The sequence below is a fragment of the Bufo bufo genome, chromosome 2, assembly GCF_905171765.1.
Source record: "Bufo bufo chromosome 2, aBufBuf1.1, whole genome shotgun sequence".
NCBI classification, from domain to species: domain Eukaryota; kingdom Metazoa; phylum Chordata; class Amphibia; order Anura; family Bufonidae; genus Bufo; species Bufo bufo.
Window position 1 is genome coordinate 127980107 of NC_053390.1, and position 25606 is coordinate 128005712.

A 25606-nucleotide genomic window follows, 5' to 3' on the forward strand; every position below is an offset into this window, starting at 1 on the left:
CACTGGGGAATACGCAATACCTTAGAGTAGGTGCAGAGGCAGTTCTGGTGGCCTTCCCTAGCAGCGGATGTACGGTCCTTTGTGGGCTCATGCACTACCTGGGCCATGCACAAGAGACCCCACACCCGGCCAGTCGGCCCACTACAACCTCTACCCGTGGCAACGGTGCCCTGGATGGATCTAGCCATGGATTTTGTGGTGGATTTACCTCCTTCACAGGGCCACACTACGATCTTGGTTGTAGTAGATAGATGCACCAAGATGGCCCACTTTATTCCAACTACCGGCCTTCCAACAGCCCAACATACCTCAAAATTGTTTTTACAGCACGTGTTCTGCCTACATGGACTCCCCTCCTCTATTGTGTCTGATCGGGGTTCGCAGTTCACCTCCCGTTTCTGGAGCCAATTTTGCTGCTGCCTCCACATCCCCCGCAACCTGTCCTCTGCTTATCATCCCCAGTCCAATGGCCAGACGGAGAGGACGAACCAAACCTTGGAGCAGTATCTCCGCTGCTATTCGTCATACCTACAAGACAACTGGGTGGACCTTCTTCCTCTGGCAGAATATGCATATAATCAACAGCAGCATACCTCTACAGGACTCTCACCCTTTTATGCGAATTACGGGTACCATCCCTTGACGCTTCCAGACCTTCCGGTGGACATCCCGTACCTGAAGTGGCCCAGCGCCTCTGTCGTCTCCGGGGTTTGCTATGTACCCTAGTGCGGAAGCTCTGCACTACCCAGCAACAGCAAAAAACTCAGGCCGATCGAAGACACACCGAGAGCCCCAAGTACAGAAGTGGGGATAGAGTATGGTTATCTTCTCAGCACCTTAAACTGACCTGCCTGTCCAAGAAATTGGGCCCTCGCTATTTGGGACCATTCACCATCGCCTCAATGGTCAACGACGTCGCGGCGAGACTAAACCTGCCCACTTCATTTAACATTCATCCGGTGTTTCATGTATCACTACTGAAACCCTACCGTGCCAACACCCTTGTGGGCAGAGTGCCGGTGCCACCCGCTCCCATTCAGGTGGATAACAATGATGAATATGAAGTCCAGGGGATCTTGGACTCCCGCAGACGCCGTGGAGTCTTGGAATACCTTGTCCACTGGAAGGGATATGGGCCAGAGGAGCATTCCTGTGAACCAGCAGGTAACCTTCATGCAGACGACAAGGTCCGGGCATTCCACAGGGCTCATCCTGATCGGCCATCCCAGGTTCGCGTCCGACGGCCTCTCCTTGGTGGGGGGCTCTGTCAGGGAAGCAGGGGTGCCTTTTCGCATCGGGTTCGCAGGCGCAAACGGCGGACGCAGATAGCTCCTCCTGACAGGACACCTGACGTCAATGTGGCCAGTGCGCCTGTGCGAGTCGGACGCCGGGTGCACGTGCGCGGTACACAAGCCGCACGCGTGTGCGCGGGGATACGAGCGTAGTGCACATGCGCCATTTCAGATCACAGGTGCTACTCAGATGGGGGAGGGCTTCAGCCTCCGTCACCGCCCTCAGCCTTATGATTGGCTTCTGACTAGGAAGCCTCCTGGTTGCCCGGCAACCAGGGGGGCGGTCCTGGGTTCACTGTGTACTTAAAGCCAGTCAGAGCCTTGACTCATTGCTGAGTTATTCAACCTCATGGTGAACACCCAGCTCTTCCCTGTGAATCCACTGTTTATTCTGACTTCCCAGCTACCGACTCCTTGCCTGTTTCCTCGATTACGATTTCTGCTGCCCGCCACGACCCGGAACTGGAACCGACTACCCGATTGGATTGACCTTTTTGTACTACGCTAATTTTTGGGATTATTTCGTCCCTGCCAAAGGATTCCATACCTGATCCACTATTCCAGTCCTGACAGAGTAAAGGAACTGATGGCAGTGGGGGGAGCTGGTGGCATTGGGGGAGGAGCTGATGGCAGTGTGAGGGAGAGCAACTGATGACATGGGGGAGCTGGTGGCATTTGAGGGGAAGCTAATGGCACTGGGTGGGGGAGAGCTGAAGGCACTGGGGGAGTGGAGCTGATGGGACTGTGGTGGGGGAGAGCTGAAGGCACTGGGGTAGGGGAGAGCTGATGGCACTGGGGTGGGGGAGAGCTGATGCCACTGGGGTGGGGGAGAGCTGATGGCACTGGGGTGGGGGAGTGCTTATGGCACTGGGGTGGGGGAAAGCTGATGGCACTGGGGTGGGGGAGAGCTGATGGCACTGGGGTTGGGGAGAGCTGATGGCATTGGGGTAGTGCTGAAGGCACTGGGGGATAGTGGAGCTGATGGCACTGGGGGGAACTGATGCACTTGGGCTGATCGCACAGGGGGGAATGAAGGGTGTTGGGGACTGATGTCAGGGGGTCTGATGAGTTTTTATAAAGGAAAACAGTCTATTAATTCATTTTTTTCTTATTAGAGTACTCGATTAATCGTAAAAAAAAATCGGTAGAATACTCGATTACTAAAAAAAATCGTTTACTGCAGCCCTAGAGCCGGCAGGGGGTGCCTGGTTTAATGCTCGGTTTCTCCCATTGACTTCCATTGTGCTCAGGTGCTCTGTAGATCACCCGAGCATCGCAAAGTGTTCTACTCGAGCACCTGAGCACTTTGGTGCTCGATCAACACTACACAGCATTACACTTCTCTGAGTGAGACATGCAAACCAGTTCTCCTTCCAAAAGGATAAAAACACTAAGGGGGTCATTTACCAACTGATATTTGACAGTTTTATGGCGTATATTTGTTGCAGATTGTGGTGAAAAAGTGCTCACACCATGTCTAAATAAGGAGCTGTGGAAGGGGGACGGAAGGGAAGGGGGCAGGGCTTCAGGCCCATATCATTTATCATGTTATACTCCTGTTTTAGGTATAGATTTAGACCGACTGTAGATGTACTGAAGTTATTTAGAGGCCAGCACCTCTACATACCTTTGGCGGATCCACCCCCAGCGCAGAGGTTATTAAGATGTAATTCATTATGTATTTACAGTGCCTTGAAAATGTATTCATACCCCTTGACGTTTTCCACATTTTTTCACATTACACCATTACACCTACAAATTTCATTGGAATTTTATGTAATAGACCAACACAAAGTAGCAAGTATGTGTAACGTGAAAAGAAAATCGTACATGGTTTTCAAAAATTTTAAAAAATAAAAATGTGAAAAGTGTGGCGTGCATTTGTATTCAGCCCCCTGTACTCTGATACCCCTTAATAAAATCCAGAGTGACCATATGCCTTCATAAGTCACCTAATTAGTAACACCTAATTAGTTACACCTGTGTGTAATTTATTCTCAGTATAACTACAGCTGTTTTGTGAAGGCCTAGGAGGTTTGTTAGAGAACATTAGTGATCAAACAACATCTTGAAAACCAAGTAACACATCAGATAGGTCAGGGATAAAGTTGTGGAGAACTGTAAAGCAGGGTTATGTAATTCAAAGAACGGGGGCACATCAGGAGGATTAAGGAAAGAATGCCGGCACACGGTATATAATACACAATGGGATTCAAAAAAGGAAAAGAATACCGAGATAAAAGCCGCACATCTAAAAATTGTATCAAATTTATTGAAAGCAACAGACACGACAAGAGACAAGTTAAAATTATTGTATACAATATATCAGGGCCATGTGAATCAATTACACATGCCACACTGACTCACCACAAAAGCATGAACATACCCCCACATGAATAGATGTATAACAGTTTAAAGTGCATGAAATCCATCAACAAAGTAGAAAGCTGTAATACTTAGCATTCAAAGTAGCAAAAGTGGGGGTGTGCGTGGCGGTCAGGAAAAGGGCCCAACGCGTATTGCCAGGCTCTGCTGGCTTCCTCAGGGGTGCCTGTGCCTAAATGGCACATAAACTAGTATATATGCACATGGTAACTAATTAACAATCATTTTCACCTGTGTCAGAGGGCGTTTCCATGGAGTATGAGGGCGGCAACCTTAAAGCAGGGTTATGTTATAAAAAAAAATCCCAAGCTCTGAAAATCCCATGAAGCACTGTTCATTCCATCATCTGAAAATGAAAGGAGTACGGCACAGCTGGAAACCTAACAAGACATGGTCATGCACCTAAACTGACAGCCCAGGCAAGGAGAGCACTAATTATAAAAGCAGCCAAGATGACCATGGGGGAGAAGCAGCGATCCACATTTTAGGTAGGAGAATCTGTACACAGGACTACAATTAGTTGTGTACTTCACAAATCTGGCAAGAAGAAAGCCATTTTTTGAAAGAAAGCCATGTGAAGTCCTGTTTGCAGTTTGTCATAAGCATCACAGGTATCTTCAAACTTGTAATCAATGAGTCTGCCCTTATAATAGGGTTAATAGGTCAACGTTAAGGCATCCCTTTAGGACTACCTTGGGCCTTATTCACACATCAGTGTCTGTGATGAAATCCACAATAATAAGGTCAGTGCACAAACATCCTTATTTACTATAGCCTATGGATGGCCATCTCTGGATACTTAGGGCACTTTCTCCTATGGGAGAGTGCCTGAGCAATAGGTTTTCTAGTACCTGCAAAGGTGTGCTCTATTGGTCTGTCTTCCAACTTCTGTAACAATTTCTGCCTGATTCCTAGATTTTGAACCTCTGCTGCCTGACCTGTGCCGATCCTTCATACTGACCCTTTGCTGTCTGCCCCCTCAGTGCTCCACAACAGTGTCTCTGACCCCAGTAGGTCAGCTGTCAACCACACAGGGACTACTCCAGAAGGTAGGGAGGGGCCTGGTTGTCCTCTGCAGTGAAGTCCAGATCCCTGTAGAGGGGTTAAATGGTGATTACCAAGGGACTGCCAAATCTGTTGGTTGACACACTGGTTCAACACACCGGCAAATGGGAAATAATGAGGAAAAAATGACAGGTGATCATCACCTATAGGTACTGACATACATATCATTTTTGAGGTCTTGATTGGGCATTCTTTTTTAACTTTAATAAATTCATACATTCTGTTTTCTGTTAGGGTAGAGTTATCATTCAAGGATATTCATTTTTCCATAGTATGGCACTAAAAAGAAAGTTGTTAAATTTAGTGCCATAGTATGGCACAAAAAAAAATTTCTTTCGCCAACTGCTTGCAATAAACTTTACAGTACAGTTGTTTTTTTATTTTCTTACTAGCCCATGGTTTCAGTTGGCTTTCCAAAAGGGGTAGTTTTTCTTTAAGCCTTAATGTTAATGTGAAGCAAAAGTTATTGCATTAACTTAAGTCTGATTACAGAAACAATATACCTAAGTGCTATTGCTGATTATTTAGAGAAGAGATAATGAGGTGTACAGTAAGTTTACACAGTGTGGGGGAAATAAGCAGGTGTGAAAACTTTCATAGACTAATAATGTCTGACTATTTCACTGTTTGGAGATGGAAAGTCTAATTAACAGCTGTATTTATATGCTGTGTCTTAGCGCACAGTAAGGTATTTGTGCATGCAAGGTAGCACAGATTATTGGCAATGAATAATTTGCCAGCATCCTGTTCCCATAGTAGCTGTGCTGCAGGGAATAACAACCCAAAGGCAAACTGTAATAATCTCTGTCTCCCAGGCTCCTAACCGTATGAATCTTAAATGATTATCACTGTCATCTGTGTATACTTCTTTCTAACATGGCAGAATACGGAGAGCACAATTACCCACAAAAAAGTTATAAATAAAGGCAAATGGTAATCATGAGAATAAAAAAGCATGTTCTGGTGAAAGTTTGTGAATTCAAACAAATTAAAATGAGAAATATTTAACAGAGACATGATGCTGTCATGACAGGATCAGACAGGAGCATGTTTCATTGAGCACACTACTAGGAATTTTTTAAGGGGTTACCCAGGATTTTTTTTCTTGAATTTAGGTATAGCCTTACATGCTAAAAAAATATATACTTTTCTAAATTTATTTTATAACTTTTACATGTTTCAGACTGTACCAAATGACCTCTCTTCACTTCCGCCTAAATAACTTGTACATAATGCATCATACATTGCTAACATGATCTGTCCCCACTGCAAACACCACCTCCTATGTACGTGTTATCATCAATGACACTATGTATATGGGGTGGGATCGCACTCGAGGACATTTTGAATTTTCAGATATTTTAGCCAGAAACCCAAGGGAAATTTCCAAATTTCCAAAGAAATAACAGAGTAATTTCCAAAATTAACAGAGATAATGGATGCTTAAAATACAGGATCATTTTTCTGTTGTTTTGATGTATCAGAAGAACAAACAACTAAATGGTGATGTGAACCTGGCCTTAGTTTCCTTATCAAAAAGAAATCAGTTTCATACCAAGAATCCAATTCTTTCTGGGTAATTACCCTTTAACAGAGCTGAGCAAATAAACTTTGATTGGCTGCCTGAGAGGCCTTGGTTGGGGTACTATTTATTCTTATGGAAGATGCCGAGCATGCATGATTAGTATTATAAGACAGTCAACATTCCTCTGGGTTTCTGGAAAAAATATCAGAAAATTTGTGCATCTTACATCTGCTGGCATCTTAGGAAAGCTAATTTCAATATATATCCCAGAAACTTAGTGGGATATTGTTAGTAATCTGTATACTGTAACATCACTGGGGGAAATTTATTAAAACTGTTGTAAAGGAAAACTGGCTTAGTTGCCCAAAGCAACCAATCAGATTCCATATTTCATTTTCCAAAGGAGCTCTGGAAAATATAATGTGCAATCTGATTGGTTGCTATAGAAAATAGTATGCCAGTTTTATGTTATACCAGTTTTGATAAAATTTGTACACCATAGACTTTTTCCAGGGCGTGGGTGACCACAGAGAGGGCTATGAGTGCCACCTCTGGCACTTGTGCCATAGGTTTGCCACCATTGAGGGGTTTACAAACAACATTTGACCAGCGAGACAATTCAGCAGGCAATTGTTAAAAGGAAGAGTTCCTTCCCAGCAATCGCCTGCTTGTCAGTGACTGCAGCAATCTCCTCCACAGTATGGGGATCAGCGATCACTAATGACATCGCTCTTTTACCTACAGACTTGTTATTTGCCAACAGCAGAGCGTGGTTAGACAGCACGAACTGCAGCCGGCAAATGATAATTTAGGTGCCTACTCAAACGATCCATTTACCCGACGAACGAGCGTTTCGCTTGTTCATTGGGTAATCGTCAGCATCTTTACATTGCCAGATAATCAATGATGAGCATTCCTATAAACAGCCCATGTAAAGGGCCCTTTAACAAATGAGATGTTGAGGTAGATAAGGAGCAGACTTTTGTATTTCACGCATGAGAATCATTCTATTCAACCATCTGTGAGTTACATCTTACACTGAACAAACACGCAATTGGGCCCTTGCTGGAACCCTTGGGATAGATTCACATAAACAACTAGCGGTCAGATGACCAAAAATTCCCTTTAGGGGTCCTAACTTATATTTATATAAAACAACATCCTTTATTGTTTACATTAAAACCATTCACCATAGAAATGGGCGTAGCTGGAGAAAATTATATATATTCACTGATGATAGCAGCTATGGAATCAGTGCATTATATTGTAACACTGTGTTGTTAATAAACACTTTTTTGAGGTCAATTGTGTGGTGTTATTATTTAACCTCATAACTTTCATACATTTGAACTTTTTTAATATATATTTTCCTTATCTTTTCTGTTTTATCTCACAGTATATGTTAGCTTGTAGTATAGGTTTCCTACCTATCAACAACAGTGCACTATAGAGATGAGGAAGGAGATAATTTAGCCTCTATTTCTGAAAAGTTTCTGGCGGGATTCGAACTCACAATCTTCTACATTATAGCCTAGAATGTTAACCACTACACTATAGAGTAAAGTAACTGGCCATGAAGCTCTATAGTGTACTGGTTAACATGCTTGGCTGTAATGTAGAAGGTTGTGGGTTCGAATCCCTTCAGAAATAGAGGCTAAATTAGATTTTAATACACTGACTCGAACACCGCGATGCTCGAGACGAACTGGTGTTCGGCCGAGCATGCTCACCCAACACTAGTGAAGATATATATAATTCTCCCCTGCTACGCCCTGATAGTTTTAACTGCACATTATTTTTCTTTTCTATGGTGAATGGCTTTAATATAAACAATAAAGAATGTAGTTTTATATAAATATAAGTTAGGACCATTAAAGGGAATTTTTGGTCATCTGACCTCTAGTTGTTTACATCTTACACTGATAACAGGTGATGTGCTGCCACAAAAAGTGCGGTATGGGCACAGACAGTCATAGAAATGATTATTCAATCCCCATATAGCAGCAATGTATGATTAGGAATGAACATTCCTCTGAACGTTCATTCGCGAATAGAGTTGAGCAAACCCGAACTGTAAAGTTCGGGTTCGTATCGAACTTTAGGTTTTTCGGCACCCGGACCCGAACCCGAACATTTATGTAAAAGTTCGGGTTCGGGTTCTGTGTTTGGCGCTTTCTTGCCGCTTTTTGAAAGGCTGCACAGCAGCCAATCAACAAGCGTCATACTACTTGCCCCAAAAGGCCATCACAGCCATGCCTACTATTGGCATGGCTGTGATTGGCCAACTGCAGCATGTGACCCAGCCTCTATTTAAGCTGGAGTCACGTAGCGCCGCCCGTCACTCTGCTCGGATTAGTGTAGGGATAGGCTGCAGCTGCTGTGAGGAAGAGATCAGGGAGAAATCTTATCAAGAACTGTTTTTTGTACTCAGCGATCTACAGAAAAAGTGTTTTGTGGGTGCAGTGCACAATTTTTTTAAGCCTGCCCTGAGCCAAATACTACTGAAATTAAACTTTTTTTACTTCAGTTAGTCAATATCAATACATAATCAGCAGCATTTTATGCAACAATAGTGCACCAGCACAGGATATCTGCATGTCTGCAAGTCCAGAAATACTGCTTTGAGACACGGGGGTTAGAAAAAACCTTTTTTTCATATAGTGCACATCTAGGATTAGACGTGCATAAGTGAGTGTCACATTTAGGCCAGAAATACAGCTTTTTGCTTACTGGGGTGAAAAAACCCCCATCTGTTTCATATAGTGCACATCTAGGATTAGACGTGCATAAGTGAGTGTCACATTTAGGCCAGAAATACAGCTTTTTGCTTACTGGGGAGAAAAAAAAAATATCTGTTTCACATAGTGCACATCTAGGATTAGACGTGCATAAGTGAGTGTCTATTTAAGCTGGAGTCACATAGCGCCGCCCGTCACTCTGCTCGGATTAGTGTAGGGATAGGCTGCAGCTGCTGTGAGGAAGAGATCAGGGAGAAATCTTATCAAGAACAGTTTTTTGTACTCAGCGATCTACAGCAAAAGTGTTTTGTGGGTGCAGTGCACAATTCTTTTAAATCTGCCCTGAGTCAAATACTACTGAAAACAAACTTTTTTTCCTTCAGTTAGTCAATATCAATACATAATCGGCAGCCATTTTATGCAACGATAGTGCATTAGCACAGGATATCTGCATGTCTGAAAGTCCAGAAATACTGCTTTGAGACACGGGGGTTAAAAAAAATACCTTTATTTCATATAGTGCACATCTAGGATTAGACGTGCATAAGTGAGTGTCACATTTTGCCAGAAAAACAGCTTTTTGCTAACTGGGGTGAAAAAAAACCCATCTGTTTCATATAGTGCACATCTAGGATTAGACGTGCATAAGTGAGTGTCACATTTAGGCCAGAAATACAGCTTTTTGCTAAGTGGGGTGAAAAAAAAAACATCTGTTTCATATAGTGCACATCTAGGATTAGACGTGCATAAGTGAGTGTCATATTTAGGCCAGAAATACAGCTTTTTGCTTACTGGGGTGAAAAAAAACCCATCTGTTTCATATAGTGCACATCTAGGATTAGACGTGCATAAGTGAGTGTCACATTTAGGCCAGAAATACAGCTTTTTGCTTACTGGGGAGAAAAAAAACCCATCTGTTTCATATAGTGCACATCTAGGATTAGACGTGCATAAGTGAGTGTCTATTTAAGCTGGAGTCACGTAGCGCCTCCTGTCACTCTCCTCGGATTAGTGTAGGGATAGGCTGCAGCTGCTGTGAGGGAGAGATCAGGGAGAAATCTTATGAAGAACTGCTTCTTTACTCAGCGATCTACAGCAAATGTGTTTTGTGGGTGCAGTGCACAATTGTTTTAAGCCTGCCCTGAGCCAACTACTGCTGAAAACAAACTTTTTTTCCTTCAGTTAGTCAATATCAATACATAATCGGCAGCCATTTTATGCAACGATAGTGCACCAGCACAGGATATCTGCATGTCTGCAAGTCCAGAAATACTGCTTTGAGACACGGGGGTTAAAAAAAAACACCTTTTTTTCATATAGTGCACATCTAGGATTAGACGTGCATAAGTCAGTGTCACATTTAGGCCAGAAATACAGCTTTTTGCTTCCTGGGGTAAAAAAAAAACCATCTGTTTAATATACAGGGAGTGCAGAATTATTAGGCAAGTTGTATTTTTGAGGATTAATTTTATTATTGAACAACAACCATGTTCTCAATGAACCCAAAAAACTCATTAATATCAAAGCTGAATATTTTTGGAAGTAGTTTTTAGTTTGTTTTTAGTTTTAGCTATTTTAGGGGGATATCTGTGTGTGCAGGTGACTATTACTGTGCATAATTATTAGGCAACTTAACAAAAAACAAATATATACCCATTTCAATTATTTATTTTTACCAGTGAAACCAATATAACATCTCAACATTCACAAATATACATTTCTGACATTCAAAAACAAAACAAAAACAAATCAGTGACCAATATAGCCACCTTTCTTTGCAAGGACACTCAAAAGCCTGCCATCCATGGATTCTGTCAGTGTTTTGATCTGTTCACCATCAACATTGCGTGCAGCAGCAACCACAGCCTCCCAGACACTGTTCAGAGAGGTGTACTGTTTTCCCTCCTTGTAAATCTCACATTTGATGATGGACCACAGGTTCTCAATGGGGTTCAGATCAGGTGAACAAGGAGGCCATGTCATTAGATTTTCTTCTTTTATACTCTTTCTTGCCAGCCACGCTGTGGAGTACTTGGACGCGTGTGATGGAGCATTGTCCTGCATGAAAATCATGTTTTTCTTGAAGGATGCAGACTTCTTCCTGTACCACTGCTTGAAGAAGGTGTCTTCCAGAAACTGGCAGTAGGACTGGGAGTTGAGCTTGACTCCATCCTCAACCCGAAAAGGCCCCACAAGCTCATCTTTGATGATACCAGCCCAAACTAGTACTCCACCTCCACCTTGCTGGCATCAGAGTCGGACTGGAGCTCTCTGCCCTTTACCAATCCAGCCACGGGCCCATCCATCTGGCCCATCAAGACTCACTCTCATTTCATCAGTCCATAAAACCTTAGAAAAATCAGTCTTGAGATATTTCTTGGCCCAGTCTTAACGTTTCAGCTTGTGTGTCTTGTTCAGTGGTGGTCGTCTTTCAGCCTTTCTTACCTTGGCCATGTCTCTGAGTATTGCACACCTTGTGCTTTTGGGCACTCCAGTGATGTTGCACCTCTGAAATATGGCCAAACTGGTGGCAAGTGGCATCTTGGCAGCTGCACGCTTGACTTTTCTCAGTTCATGGGCAGTTATTTTGCGCCTTGGTTTTTCCACACGCTTCTTGCGACCCTGTTGACTATTTTGAATGAAACGCTTGATTGTTCGATGATCACGCTTCAGAAGCTTTGCAATTTTAAGAGTGCTGCATCCCTCTGCAAGATATCTCACTATTTTTGACTTTTCTGAGCCTGTCAAGTCCTTCTTTTGACCCATTTTGCCAAAGGAAAGGAAGTTGCCTAATAATTATGCACACCTGATATAGGGTGTTGATGTCATTAGACCACACCCCTTCTCATTACAGAGATGCACATCACCTAATATGCTTAATTGGTAGTAGGCTTTCGAGCCTATACAGCTTGGAGTAAGACAACATGCATAAAGAGGATGATGTGGTCAAAATACTCATTTGCCTAATAATTCTGTACATAGTGTAGTGCACATCTAGGATTAGACGTGCATAAGTGAGTGTCACATTTAGGCCAGAAATACAGCTTTTTGCTTACTGGGGAGAAAAAAAACCCATCAGTTTCATATAGTGCACATCTAGAATTAGACGTGCATAAGTGAGTGTCTATTTAAGCTGGAGTCACGTAGCGCCGCCCGTCAATCTGCTCGGATTAGTGTAGGGATCGGCTGCAGCTGCTGTGAGGGAGAGATCAGGGAGAAATCTTATGAAGAACAGCAAATGTGTTTTGTGGGTGCAGTGCACAATTGTTTAAAGCCTGTGTCAAGGTCCACCTAACCACAGATACGTGGACCAATAAGCACGGCCAGGGACGCTATATCTCCCTAACTGCACACTGGGTAAATGTAGTGGTGGCTGGGCCTCAGGAGGAGAGCTGTTTCGCGCACGTCCTTCCGCCGCCAAGGATCGCAGGGCATCATTCTTTGCCTCCTGTTGCCTCCTCTTCCTACTCGGCTTCCTCCTCCTCTTCTACCACCTCCTCATCCGGTCAGCGACAGACCTTCACCACCAACTTCAGCACAGCCAGGGGTAAGCGTCAGCAGGCCGTTCTGAAACTGATGTGTTTGGGAGACAAGCCCCACACAGGAGTTGTGGCGGGGTATAAAACAACAGACCGACGAGTGGTTTCTGCCAGTGAGCCTCAAGCCCGGCCTGGTAGTGTGCGATAATGGGTGAAATCTCGTTGCAGCTCTGGGACTAGCCAGTTTGACGCATATCCCTTGCCTGGCGCATGTGCTGAATTTGGTGGTGCAGGAATTTATTCACAACTACCCCGACATGTCAGAGCTGCTGCATAAAGTGCGGGCCGTCTGTGCGCGCTTCCGGCGTTCTCATCCTGCCGCCGCTCGGCTGTCTGCTCTACATTGTAACTTCGGCCTTCCCGCTCACCGCCTCATATGCGACGTGCCCACCAGGTGGAACTCCACCTTGCACATGCTGGAGAGACTGTGCGAGCAGCAGCAGGCCATAGTGGAGTTTCAGCTGCAGCACGCACGGGTGAGTCGCACTGTGGAACAGCACCACTTCACCACCATGCGAGACCTGTGTGACCTGTTGCGCTGTTTCGAATACTCCACTAACATGGCCAGTGGCGATGACGCCGTTATCAGCGTTACAATACCACTTCTATGTCGCCTTGAGAAAACACTTAGGGCGATGATGGAAGAGGATGTGGCCCAGGACGAGGAGGAGGAAGAGGGGTCATCTCTAACACTTTCAGGCCAGTGTTTTAGAAGTGGCTCAGAAAGAGGATTTTTGCAACAGCAGAGGCCAGGTACAAATTTGGCCAGCCAGGGCCCACTACTGGAGGAGGATGAGGAGGATGAGGAGGAGGATGGGGATGAAGCATGTTCACAGCGGGGTGGCATCCATCGCAGCTCGGGCCCATCAATGGTGCGTGGCTGGGGAGATACGGAGGACGCAGACGATACGCCTCCCACAGAGGATAGCTTGTCCTTACCTCTGGGCAGCCTGGCACACATGAGCGACTACATGGTGCAGTGCCTGCGCAACAAAAGCAGAGTTGCCCACATTTTAACGTGTGCTGACTACTGGGTGGCCACGCTGCTGGATCCCCGTTACAAAGACAATGTGCCGTCCTTAATTCCCTCACTGGAGCGTGATCGGAAGATGCGCGACTACAGGCGCGCACTGGTAGACCAGCTCATGAGAGCATTCCCGACTGACGCCGGGGGACAAGTGGAAGCACAAGGCGAAGGCAGGGGAGGAGGAAGAGGTCGCCAATGCAGCTGTGTCAGCGCCAGCACCTCAGAAGGCAGGGTTAGCATGGCAGACATGTGGAAAAGCTTTGTCACCTCGCCGCAACAACCGGCCCCAACTGCTGATATGGAGCGTGTTAGCAGGAGGCAGCATTTGAACAACATGGTGGAACAGTACCTGTGCACACGCCTACACGTACTGACTGATGGTTCTGCCCCATTCAACTTCTGGGTCTCTAAATTGTCTACATGGCCAGAGCTTGCCCTGTATGCCTTGGAGGTGCTGGCCTGCCCTGCAGCCAGTGTACTCTCTGAACGTGTATTTAGCACAGCAGGAGGCGTCATTACAGACAGACGCAGCCGCCTGTCCACAGCCAATCTGGACAAGCTCACGTTCATTAAAATTAACCAGGCCTGGATCCCACAAGACTTGTCTGTACCTTGTGCAGAATAGACAGTTCTAACAGCCTCAACCATCCATCCTTGTACTCAAGTGCACTTATTCCTTTTTTTTTTTTTGTATGTCCCAATATTTTGGGGGATACCCCTATGTAAAAATGCAAAATAACACATATCTGTGTTGGCTACCTATTCCTCCTTCCCCGCCGCTTCCACCTAGACCGCCAATTGAGCCTACACGGCCACATCCACCCATTCACCGCCTCCTCAACCTCTTCCTCCTACATCATTCCAAATTTTTTTTTTAAGGTCTTTCATGGTTTATAAATTCATTTCCCTATCCACATTTGTTTGCAGAGCATTTTCCATGCACTTAAGCACATTTTGCTGTCTTTTGCAGCCCTCTAGCTGTTTCCAGGGCTATTTTAGAGCCATTTTAGTGGCCAAAAGTTCGGGTCCCCATTGACTTCAACCCAAACTTTTTTTTCAAGTTTGGCCGAACCTGCCGAACCCGAACATCCAGGTGTCCGCTCAACTCTATTCGTGAACATTGCCCACTCAATCTGTCCAAGTAATAGGACATTAGCTCTGCTTAGGGCTGATTCACATCAATGTTTAACTGATAAGTTCAGCGGATCTGGAATAGCCAGACACAGCCATGCACCGCAGAACCTCATTGAATATAATGGGATCCAGCAGTGATCTCGCCACTTTCCAGCTTAAATGCTGGCTTTGGCTGGACTAAAAGACCTGCATTGACAACTTTTTGTCCAAAAAAAGGAAAACCCAACAAAAACAGCAGTAAGACAAAAAAGTCATGTGTGGGAACCATAATCGCCTAACCAAACTACAAAGACCACACATACAATACAAAAGCATTCTTTATTGTGTCATTCCAGCAGAAATACAATACATATAGACTAATATATGAAAAGCAGTGCAGATGAGCGCTGTGGCGACTGATGTCCCTAGCGGTCTCCAGACCTGTATACATAAATTGGTCACACCTGGCCCTCCTGGCTCCTGGTCTGTATGTCTCATTTATTCAGTGCTTTCTTTATTGTTTCTTTGTTCCCTCCTTTATTATTCTCATTAGGAAGGTTATCCTGATATCTGGATGATAATATTTGTATTTTTGTTGGATCATATCCCCATTAATAAACTTATGTTTAAGACAATATTGCAATATGTTGGGGACTGGATCTCAATAGTATTTTTAGCACTGGTAGTAGTGAGCGGTATAGTTCACACCTGTGGACCATTTATTGGATTATTAGTACTACTGGTTTTATACATTTCCAGGTGTGACCAATTTATGTATGTATGGAGTCCGGTAGGGGCATCAGTCGCCACAGCGCTTATCTGCACTGCTTTTTATATATTAGTCTGTATGTATTGTATGTCTTCTGGAATGACATAATAAAGAATGATTTTGTATTACATGTGTGGTCTTCGAAGTTTAGTTAGGACTCTAAGAGCTTTTTGTAAAACTAAAGCTTGCCCTTTTCCAAAACGAGGCTAGATCACCACTGGATGCTATTATAATCAATGGGGTCTGGTGGTGCACGGCTATGCCTGATCTGGAGAACTCCAGCAGGTGGTTCCTCTTCTGGAATAGCCTGCCGGATCTGTTAAACGCAAACGTTAATCAGCCCTTACATGTTGATTAAGGGATTTATGGTGATCAATGTTTGGTTCAGTCTGGCCGTACACTTTAGAAAGCTGTCAGCTGAATGCATGTTAGGCCATTAGCTATCTCTTCCGACCTCCTCAATACATACAGTATCAACACTGCACTTGGTTGATTGTGTATGTCTACACAATGGGGAGAGGGGAGTAAGATGCTGCCAGACCATAGTGATGATTTCATCCCTCAAGAACAAAGTGATTGGGCATGCTGAAATTTAACTGCTCAAACCTTCTCTCCACTGCCAACTACCATTAGGGTAAGGATGTCCATTTTTTAAAACTTATTTTAGGCACATATACTGACACAAATTTAGTTTTTATTACCCGTTTACTAAAACCTATTCAAGTTATAGTTATATAATGGACCAAAAGTAATTGGACAATTGACTCAAAGGTTGTTTCATGGGCAGGTGTGGGCAATTCCTTCATTATTTCATTCTCAATTAAGCACATAAAAGGCCTGGAGTTGATTTAAGGCATGGTGCTTGCATTTTGAAGATTTTGCCGAGAATTGAACATGCGGTCAAAGGAACTCTCCATGCAGGTGAAACAAGCCATACTTCATCTGCGAACACAGAAAAAACCCATCCAAAAAATTGCTACACTATTAGGAGTGGCAAAATCTACAATTTGGTACGTCCTGAGAAAGAAAGCACTGCTGACCTCAACAATGCAAAAAGATCTGGACGCCCACGGAAGACAACAGTGGTGGATGATCGCAGAATAATTACCATGGTGAAGAGAAACCCCTTCACAAGAGCTAACCAAGTGAACAACACTCTCAAGTATATAGGCTTATCCATATCCAAATCTACCATAAAGAGAAGACTACATAAAAGTAAATACAGAGGGTTCACTGCACAGTGCAAGCCATACGACTCAATAATAGGAAGGCTAGATTGGACTTTGCTAAAAAACATCTTAATAAACCAGCACACTTCTGGAAGAATATTCTTTTGACTGATGAAAACAAGATCAACCTCTACCTGAATGATGGAAAGAAAAAAGTATGGCGAAGGCATGGTACAGCTCATGATCCAAAGCATACCACATCATGTGTAAAACACGGCGGAGGCAATGTGATGGCTTGGGCATGTGTGGATGCCAGTGTTTATTGATGACGTGACACAGGACTGAAGCATACACAAAGCTTGAGAAAGACCGATGAAGGTCGAAACGTCGCATCACCATGCTGTTTTGTGAATAAATCACTACTGGATTTACTATACTGACGAGTGCTGCGGATTTTTGCATTTCCACAGGACTGAAGCAACTGGATGAATTCTGGAGTTTTCAGAGACATACCGTGTGCTTAAATCCAGCTCAAATGCAGCCAAACTGATTGGTCAGTGTTTCCTAATACAGATGGACAATGACCCAAAACATAAAGCCAAAGCAACGCAGGAGTTTATTAAAGCAAAGAAGTGGAATATTCTTAAATGGCCAAGTCAGTCACCTGATCTGAACCCAATAGAGCATTTCACTTATTAAAGACTAAACTTCAGACAGAAAGGCCCACAAACAAATAGCAAATGAAAACCGCTGCAGTAAAGGCCTGGCAGAGCATTAAAAAGTAGGAAACACAGCGTCTGGTGATGTCCATGGGTTCAAGACTTTAGGCAGTCATTGCCAACAAAGGGTTTTAAAGCAAGTATTAGAAATTAAAATTTTATTTACAATTATTTAATTTGTCCAATTACTTTTGAGCCCCTGAAATGAAGGGATTCAGTTTAAAAAATTGTTTAGTTCCTCATATTTTTATGCAATCATTTTGTTCAACCCACTGAATTAAAGCTGAAAGTCTGAACTTCAACTGAATTGTTTTGTCTCTATCCTACTATATATGGACCGAACTGTATATAGTGCTGCTGTATTCCCCAGCGCTTTACAGACATTAGCATCAAGCTGTCCCCAATGGGGCTCACATTCTAAGTTCCCTCTCAGTATGTCTTTGAAGTGTGGGAGGAAACCGTAGTGCCTGGAGAAATCCCATGCAAGCACAGGGAGAACATACAAACTCCATGCAGATGTTGTCCTTGGTCAGATTTGAACCTAGAACCCCAATGCTGGAAGGCACCAGTTCTAGCCACTGAGCCACCATGCTGCCGATTAGATTGATGTCTGTCCCTGCTGAAATAAGCAGGTTTGGCTAATATTAGTCTAATGTGTATGGTCATTTTATAACTGCCATAGAAGTTGCATAACTTCACAATACCAAAAGTAAACTTTAATTCTATACTGTTAAACTGCCTATTTTAAAAGTAATAATATATAGAGCTATGGGTTGTTGTCTTTTCTTACTATCTGGTTACTATGTAATTGTTTTTGGGTTAATATGTTTTACATATTTTTCACCTCTTCTAAACTCTGCTAAACTATGCAAACCAATTGTAAGTTGTTCAGATGTCAGTCAGGCTATTTGGGTGTTCATGTACAGTATTAATGAGCATCAGATTGATGTCTGTTCATTCCCTGGTTATTCACAAGTCATAATATGATCTGTCAGCATGGTTTGTTCCCTCCTGGTAATGAAAGCAAACTGAACTGGAGCAAAAGTTATATGGAAGATACAAGACAATTGTTGGCGGTACAGAGAAAGGGAGAAACTAGGGACTGGTGCCGAACCTTTAGGGGAGCCTAATGAGAAGGCTGTAGAGCCAGGAGCAGTGATCACCAGTTCGCCGTGTTCGCCCGCGAACACATGCGGGCTGCCATCTTAACTCACAAGTCCGGCGATGCACAGATAAGTCCTTACCTGTGCCTGTGCGCGAGTCGGTCTGAAACAAATGCGGTCACCGGGAGCAGGCAGTTCCGAGAACAGCCGCCGGGGGCCTTCATCGGGTGTTCTCGGAACTGCCTGCTCCCAGTGACCGCATTTGTTTCAGACCGGCTCGCAGCACAGGCACAGGTAAGGGCTTACCTGTGCATCGCCGGACTTGTGAGTTAAGATAGCAGCCCGCATGTGTTCGCGGGCGAGCACGGCGAACTGGCCATCACTGGCCAGGAGACAGATCAACCTAAAGAAGGGTTCAGCTGAGCATACATAACAGGTGAAATAATACCCAGCTATGATATATTAGATTTGTCATTTACTTCCCACTCCTTTTAGTAAGTTAAAAACAACGGGGAAGATTTATCCTCTCCCTGTGCCATTTTTCTGGCATTAAAAAGTCCCAAACACTGTGTTTGCAACTTCTAAACACCACTTGCTACAAATTTAGTTGTAAGTGCCATTTTTATGCTGTCCTTAGTGTCTGACTGGGGTGCCTTATCTGTGGCTGAGAGACAGAGATTAGATAAGCTCATTAAGAAGGCCAGCTCTGTCCTAGGTTGTCCCCTTGGTCCAGTGCAGGACGGTGGGTGACAGAAGAACTTTAGCAAAATAAACATCACTGTTAGACAATGTCTCCCACCCCATGTATGAAGCGGTTGTGAAGCTGGAGAGCTCCTTCAGTGACAGACTGCTGCATCCTAGGTGCATGAAGGAACGTTATTGGAGGTCCTTCCTCCCAGCAGCGGTTAGGATTTATAACCACCACTGTTCCCAAAAACCCAATAGTGAATTTTTTAAGTAAATTCTGTGTTATGTTTTTTCTTGTATTTTTACTCTTTAATTTCTAATTACTCTTATTTTTGCTCCTGTTGTGAATGTGATTGATGCTGTTATGCCAAAATTCCCCCACTAAGGGACAATAATGGGATTTTCTTATTCTTCTATAAAATGCAGGAAAATGCTCTCCTGAAACTCCCTTTTTTGAGGTGTGGAGGCACGGACAGAAACACCGCGGAAGCACTCCGTAGTGAATGGCTCTGCATCCATGATCCGGGGAGCATACCGGGCATCGGCCGTGTGCATGAGGCCTAAATGTGATCTCATGCTGATAGTTCAATTTGAAACCTAAGGTGAGCTGTCAGAATACTTTATTCTTGCCTCCAGTTCAGCTTTCTCTATTCCGTGACGGTTCTAATGAAGTGCTACCTTTTATCTAACATTGAGTAATGATACAGAATTGTGTAAAAGAAAGTTTGCCTTTGTATACAGATAAAATGCTTTCATGTGTCTTAGCATAGTCCCAATTTCTCTCATACCTTTATACACTTGCTTAGTCCCCACCACACAAGGCTATTTGCACACGCTGTTGATTATGTAGGGTCTTACCACACAGATTCTCATCCTGAAAAACCACAGCATAATACAATACCAGGAAAGTGAATGAGATTAGACAAATCTCATGTACACTTAGCTTTTTTCTTCCATGCAGAAATTGACCCGGCATCTGGATTTTGAAATCCATAGCATATCAGTTGTTTCTGAGGAATTTTAAGCAGATTTCACTTTTGGAAAAGAAATTGCGAAGGGTAAGATCGGGAAAATTGCATCACAAACAAAAACAAAATCCACAAGTAACACTTGGGGGGGATTTGATACGAAAATACTGAAAAAACACATGGAAATCTGTGCAGAATTTCTGTTTTCAAACTGGCAACAGTATGCAGGTAGCATAAAGCATTTTTATAGAATAGATCCCTTCACAAACTTAACTACAAGGCTCCCGGAAAAACATCATACAACAAAGATTTGAAAAACAAAACATATAAAAAAATAAAATAAAATCATCATAGTCATCAAATTATTAGATAGGAGGGATTTATAGTTGAAAGGGTGTCTTACTATGCTGGCAGTGGATTCCATTAAAGCCATGAGGACATTTGCAGAAGTATCCAATAAATGTATCACCTCGATATGCTGCACTTATTTCACAAAATCCACCATTATGGCAGGGGTTTGGATGGCAAGGATCTGAAACAAACAAAAAAAACTGGTTAGAAAAAATACTAATTTCTCTGATGTCGATATGCTTTGCAGATAATTTAAGAATTAAGGCTAGTTTCACACTTGCGGCAGGACGGATCCGACATGCTGTTCACCATGTCGGATCCGTCCTGCGGCTATTTCGCCGTGCCCCCGGGCCGCCGCTCCGTCCCCATTGACTATAATGGGGACGGGGGCAGAGCTTCGGCGCAGCACGGCGGTGCACGGCGAAAGCCACCGGACTAAAATTACTGCATGTCAGGTTTTTTAGTCCGGCGGCTTTCTCCGTGCACCGCCGTGCTGCGCCGGAGCTCCGCCCCAGTCCCCATTATAGTCAATGGGGACGGAGCGGCGGCCCGGGGGCACGGCGAAATAGCCGCAGGACGGATCCGACATGGTGAACAGCATGTCGGATACGTCCTGCCGCAAGTGTGAAAGTACCCTTAGCGATAAAAACTTCAAAGCAAAATAAAAGCTGTAAATGACGACCTTGCCCCTGATGTATTAAATGCACAGAAGAAAATTTTTACTAAAGAAAACTTTTATCACTGGCTAAAATTATGGGGGTCATTTATGAAAGCAGTTACAGTGTGTCAGATTTGTGGTGTAAAAAAGTCACAAGTCATGCCAACTGTGACATTTCCATGGCAACTGCAACATTTTTGCAACTTTTCGTGTTCCTTGTCACTTTTCACAGTTGTCTATTTTAAGAACTAAAAGTGAGATTAGACCTGGATTATGGCTAGTTTAATATGCAAAAATTGCAAAAAAGTCACAACTCACCAGGCAGCCCCCTGGTCTACTTTTATAACTAAAGGTGTAAACCATATTACACCCACGCCACATATATTATTAAGGTGCATCAGTTTATAAATTTGGTGCAGGCACATAAAGCAAAGCCAGATTTAAAACTGACATAAAAACAAGCTTAAATGATAAACGACCCCCATAGTGTTTTGCTAATGCTTGTCAGATATATTATCATCTGTCAATGAGCCATTAGCTCGCTTTGGATTCCGTGACCAGCTCCGCTATTTTAAAACATTCACAACACTCCGTTGTTTCTAACGTCCATTTTAACAATTAATAAAAAAAACTCTCTTCTCAATTACACCCCTTCAAGTAAAAAAGTTAAAGGAAAAAACTAAAAAAAATTAAACATTAAATAGTTTGAACTGAAAAATGGAAGAACTCGGGGCACCAGAGTCTCCCATAGGAAATGAATGGGAGAACTGTCTTGCGGTCAACTTCTGGGTTCCTCTTGAGATAGAAGCTTCAAAAGTTTGTTGTGTGTGACATTCAAGACCGAGTGACATAATTTTCCTTTTTCTCTCTTTTCTCCAACCCTGATTAAGGTGGCCACTGGCTTTACCCCAGAAAGCCGGACCTCACAGGCCACGCCCATCTCCATGAAGCCACGCCCTGCCTCCATGAAGCCACTCCCCCCATTGCCAGCCGGAGAACAAAATCGGGGGGAGGAGAGGGAAGAACTTGCTGAATGAGAGAAGCCTCAGTCAGTTGCTACAGCTCACGCTCACACAGCGCAATGCTGCTGTCTGAGCATGAGTTACTGAAAGGGTGGACATCCTGTGTCCGTCCAGGCCCTGCGCCGGACGGAGCATAGGGAGCCAGAAAACCGGACTGTTGGGCCTAAAACCGGACGTCTGGCCACTTTAACTCTGATCCTTCTTTTGAGTTGAATATTCCTCCACTATTTCTTTAATATAGTGTCTGTCATCTTCAGGTAAGGTAGATTCCTCATTACATACTGTACGTATCTTACATTCAAATTGTACAGTTTAATACAGTATCAGTTTCCATTATTTTATTGCTGGAGGGGAGGATGACATCCACTTGTAATATATAAGCTAGCTATGTATATTATAGCTATGCAGCTTTACTTCAGGTATAGCTTTGATTGCTTGTCTATGATACACAGACTTATGATAAATTATCCAATATAAATATGTTTTTTTCATATTTTGTACTATAGATTTTTTATTCAGGATTTAATGATTTAATTAATAACATTCCAGTAATTGTTTTATATCTTCAAATAACATGTATGCAGTGGTGTACCTTCCATATTGGCAGAGCAGGCAGCTACTATGGGGCCCGTGAGGAAACGGGGCACGCAGTGGAGGGTAGGCCCCACCATCTTATTGCTCCCATCTATCTTCCTAAATGATGTCATTACAGGTCCTGTAAGGGAACTACACAGTGTAAAGTGTAGTTCCCAGGTTAGAACACTGCATCTGCCAGGACCTGTGATGACATCATCTTCAGGTCATCACAAGTCCTGCAGGATCTAGCAAAGGAACTGCATCAAAAATGGTGTAGTTCCTAGGTTTGAAAGGTACATCTGCCAGGACCTGTGATGACATAATCACAGGTCCTTCAACCCCTAACAGCAAGTATTAGAAGTTCACAATCAGCTCTGCATTGGTCCACACAGACTGGAATGTAGTGGTAAGAGGAGGTCCTTGACTTTTCGTTATTTATCCCTCTCCCATGCCCTGTGTGCCAGGGCTGTTTTGTGATCCCAATCCGGCCCTCATGGCATACATTATAAAACGCAGCAGCAAGAATAGTTCATGGAACAAAGGGAGAGGCCTGGAATAGGGTGCACAATTTAGATTCTTGCTATGGGGCCCAGTGATTTCTTTGTACGCCCCTGCATGTATGGAAAGTAAAGTTATCTTTGTCTTGCATTGGTTCTGCTTAAGTGTCTGTATCCCTGTCTGTATCCCTGACCATTACATTTTTCTTGTCATTGCACCTGGTTCTGTGTTCTGTGTATAGCACATTAGTTCAGCATCAACTTTGATCTGCCCTCTGCAATCTTAACTTTTGCTAATAGTATGAAACTACAAGTTTATACCTATGGAAACCCACTGCAATCTCCAGTCCACCAGAGAGCAGACCCTAGTATGCATCTGCTCTTGTTTAGACTCAAAGGTTAAAGGTTCTGCAAAATCTTTAACATGAAACCCCTCCCCCCACCTCTTTTCCTTCCATGTGCCATTTGCAATTCTGGTGACTTCTTATGATGCAGCTGTGCTTTTCAGTGCCCATATGCCCCAAGTACTGTGAACAACTGTTACAAAAATAATATGCATCCGTTATTTTTCCCTTCAACGACTCAAAATTTTTGTGTCTCATGGCAAAATGTTCAAATTGCTATAGCACTGCTTTCAACATTTGACTAGCCATAAACTAAGACCATTCTGACATTGTAGTATTGGAACTAGAGGTGAGCAAATTTCCTAAAATTTATGTTTTGTTTACAATTGTATCAATTCAGCCATCAGATTCAATTCAATCCAAATAAATTTGACCAGAATTCGACCAGCCCCAATTGCACTGAAAAGTCTCAGATGAGTAATGACAATGTGATAACAACATAAATGACTATGGGTAAACACATGGCTGCATGTGGTAGCTATGGTGTAGTTATGGCGGTATAGGAAGAATCAATGGCCTATTTTTTAACAGACAAACCAAAAATTATCCCTTTTTGGGGCAGATGCCTGCTGGTGTTTAGACATACACTGGTATAGGAAGAAGCAATGGCTTGTTGCTTTTAACAAGCAGTCGAAAAAACGATCTCTTTTTGGGGAGTAGCAACAGGTTTGGTGTTATTTTAAAGAAAATATATATCATCCTGGAAAGTGAAGATACAATGGCTTTTTACAAAAGCAGTCAAAATGATCCCTTTTTGGGACAAGTTTCAGGTTTGTTATAATGTGTATGATAAGGTTCCCAGCAGTAGAAGTATAGTATGGAACATGATGGACAGGGCAGGAGATGTGTGGCTGTGTGGGGCTTGTAGTAGCAATACAGTATGGAACATGAAGGAAGGTAATGTACTACTTTGTATTGGTATATTACATATTTATACAATATTGACACATGGCCATTGACATGGATTTAACATTGGAGGACATTTAATCAGATAATCATAGTTACAGTCAGAAGCTATTTACATCTCCTAGGTGATGTCTAGAGGTGAGACAAGAGCCTTTTTTTTTTAAATCAAATGGAAAAATGTGGACCTCAGGGTTTTCTAGGCCAGCTGAGACTCTCTGGCTGTGAGAACAATGGATAACAGTTTCTGTCTAGAGGACCTTCTGTTTACAGTAAAAGGGACTATTGTATGTCACCTAGAAGTGGCCGGACAAGAGTTTTCCCTCCACATTTTAAGTTATACAACTGCCACCACTAAAACAGGATTAGACAATCAACCTATCAGAATATCAGTTTAGTTGAAAACGGCCTATAGACTTCTGATTAGGGTTGGAATTTGGTACTAGCCAATTAGATGTCCTCCACATGTAAGTCAATGGGTAAAAATGGTATAAGAAGGGGGAATGAACTGAAGGTTATGTGGAATGAACTGAGGAGAATGGACTGAGAGGCATGAACTGTGATGGATGAACTGAGGTAACATAATTCTGGGTATAAGTAGGTTCATTCATCTTAAGAGCTATAACCTTGTGTATCTTGGCCTGTTAATCGGAATAAAGCTTCATATCTGGAAAATAACTAAGGATTGCTGCCATCATCATTCATCATTTTTCATCATAATTCATCGTAACAACAATTTGTAACACTAGTAGTAGTGGCAGTAGGAACAGTATTGGCTACATCTGCAGCAATTTCATCACCGGAGCGCTGATAAATAGCCAGTCCCCACTGTCAGCAATGGCAGATCTATTCATTGGCATCAGCTGGAGGTGTGTGAAAATTCTCACTGATCCTTGCTGCCTGATTCATTTTCGCAAATGTAATGTTTTCCAATTTTGTGGAGGACAATTTTGTCTGCTTGGGTGTGATGACGTGACCTGCCACACGTAATACCCTCTCTGTCAGTACACTGCGGGGTGGATAAGACATGATCAAAATGGTCCACTATGAGTAACAAAACACTATTATAGGCTGCATGCTCTGATGTAATAATTAT

At 43.3% G+C, this 25606-nt stretch overlaps 1 protein-coding gene across 2 annotated transcripts in view; it reads right to left on the bottom strand.

Annotated features, from left to right (window-relative positions):
• Positions 1-25606, bottom strand: part of EDIL3 (EGF like repeats and discoidin domains 3) — a 905544-nt gene that overhangs the window by 474420 nt on the left and 405518 nt on the right. Inside the window, exon 3 of one of the 2 annotated variants that reach the window (XM_040421516.1) lies at positions 20569-20631. In XM_040421516.1, the coding sequence (XP_040277450.1) occupies positions 20569-20631 (63 nt within the window). Of the gene's footprint in view, positions 1-20502; positions 20632-25606 lie in introns of both variants that reach the window. The other variant, XM_040421515.1, reaches the window with a different exon arrangement.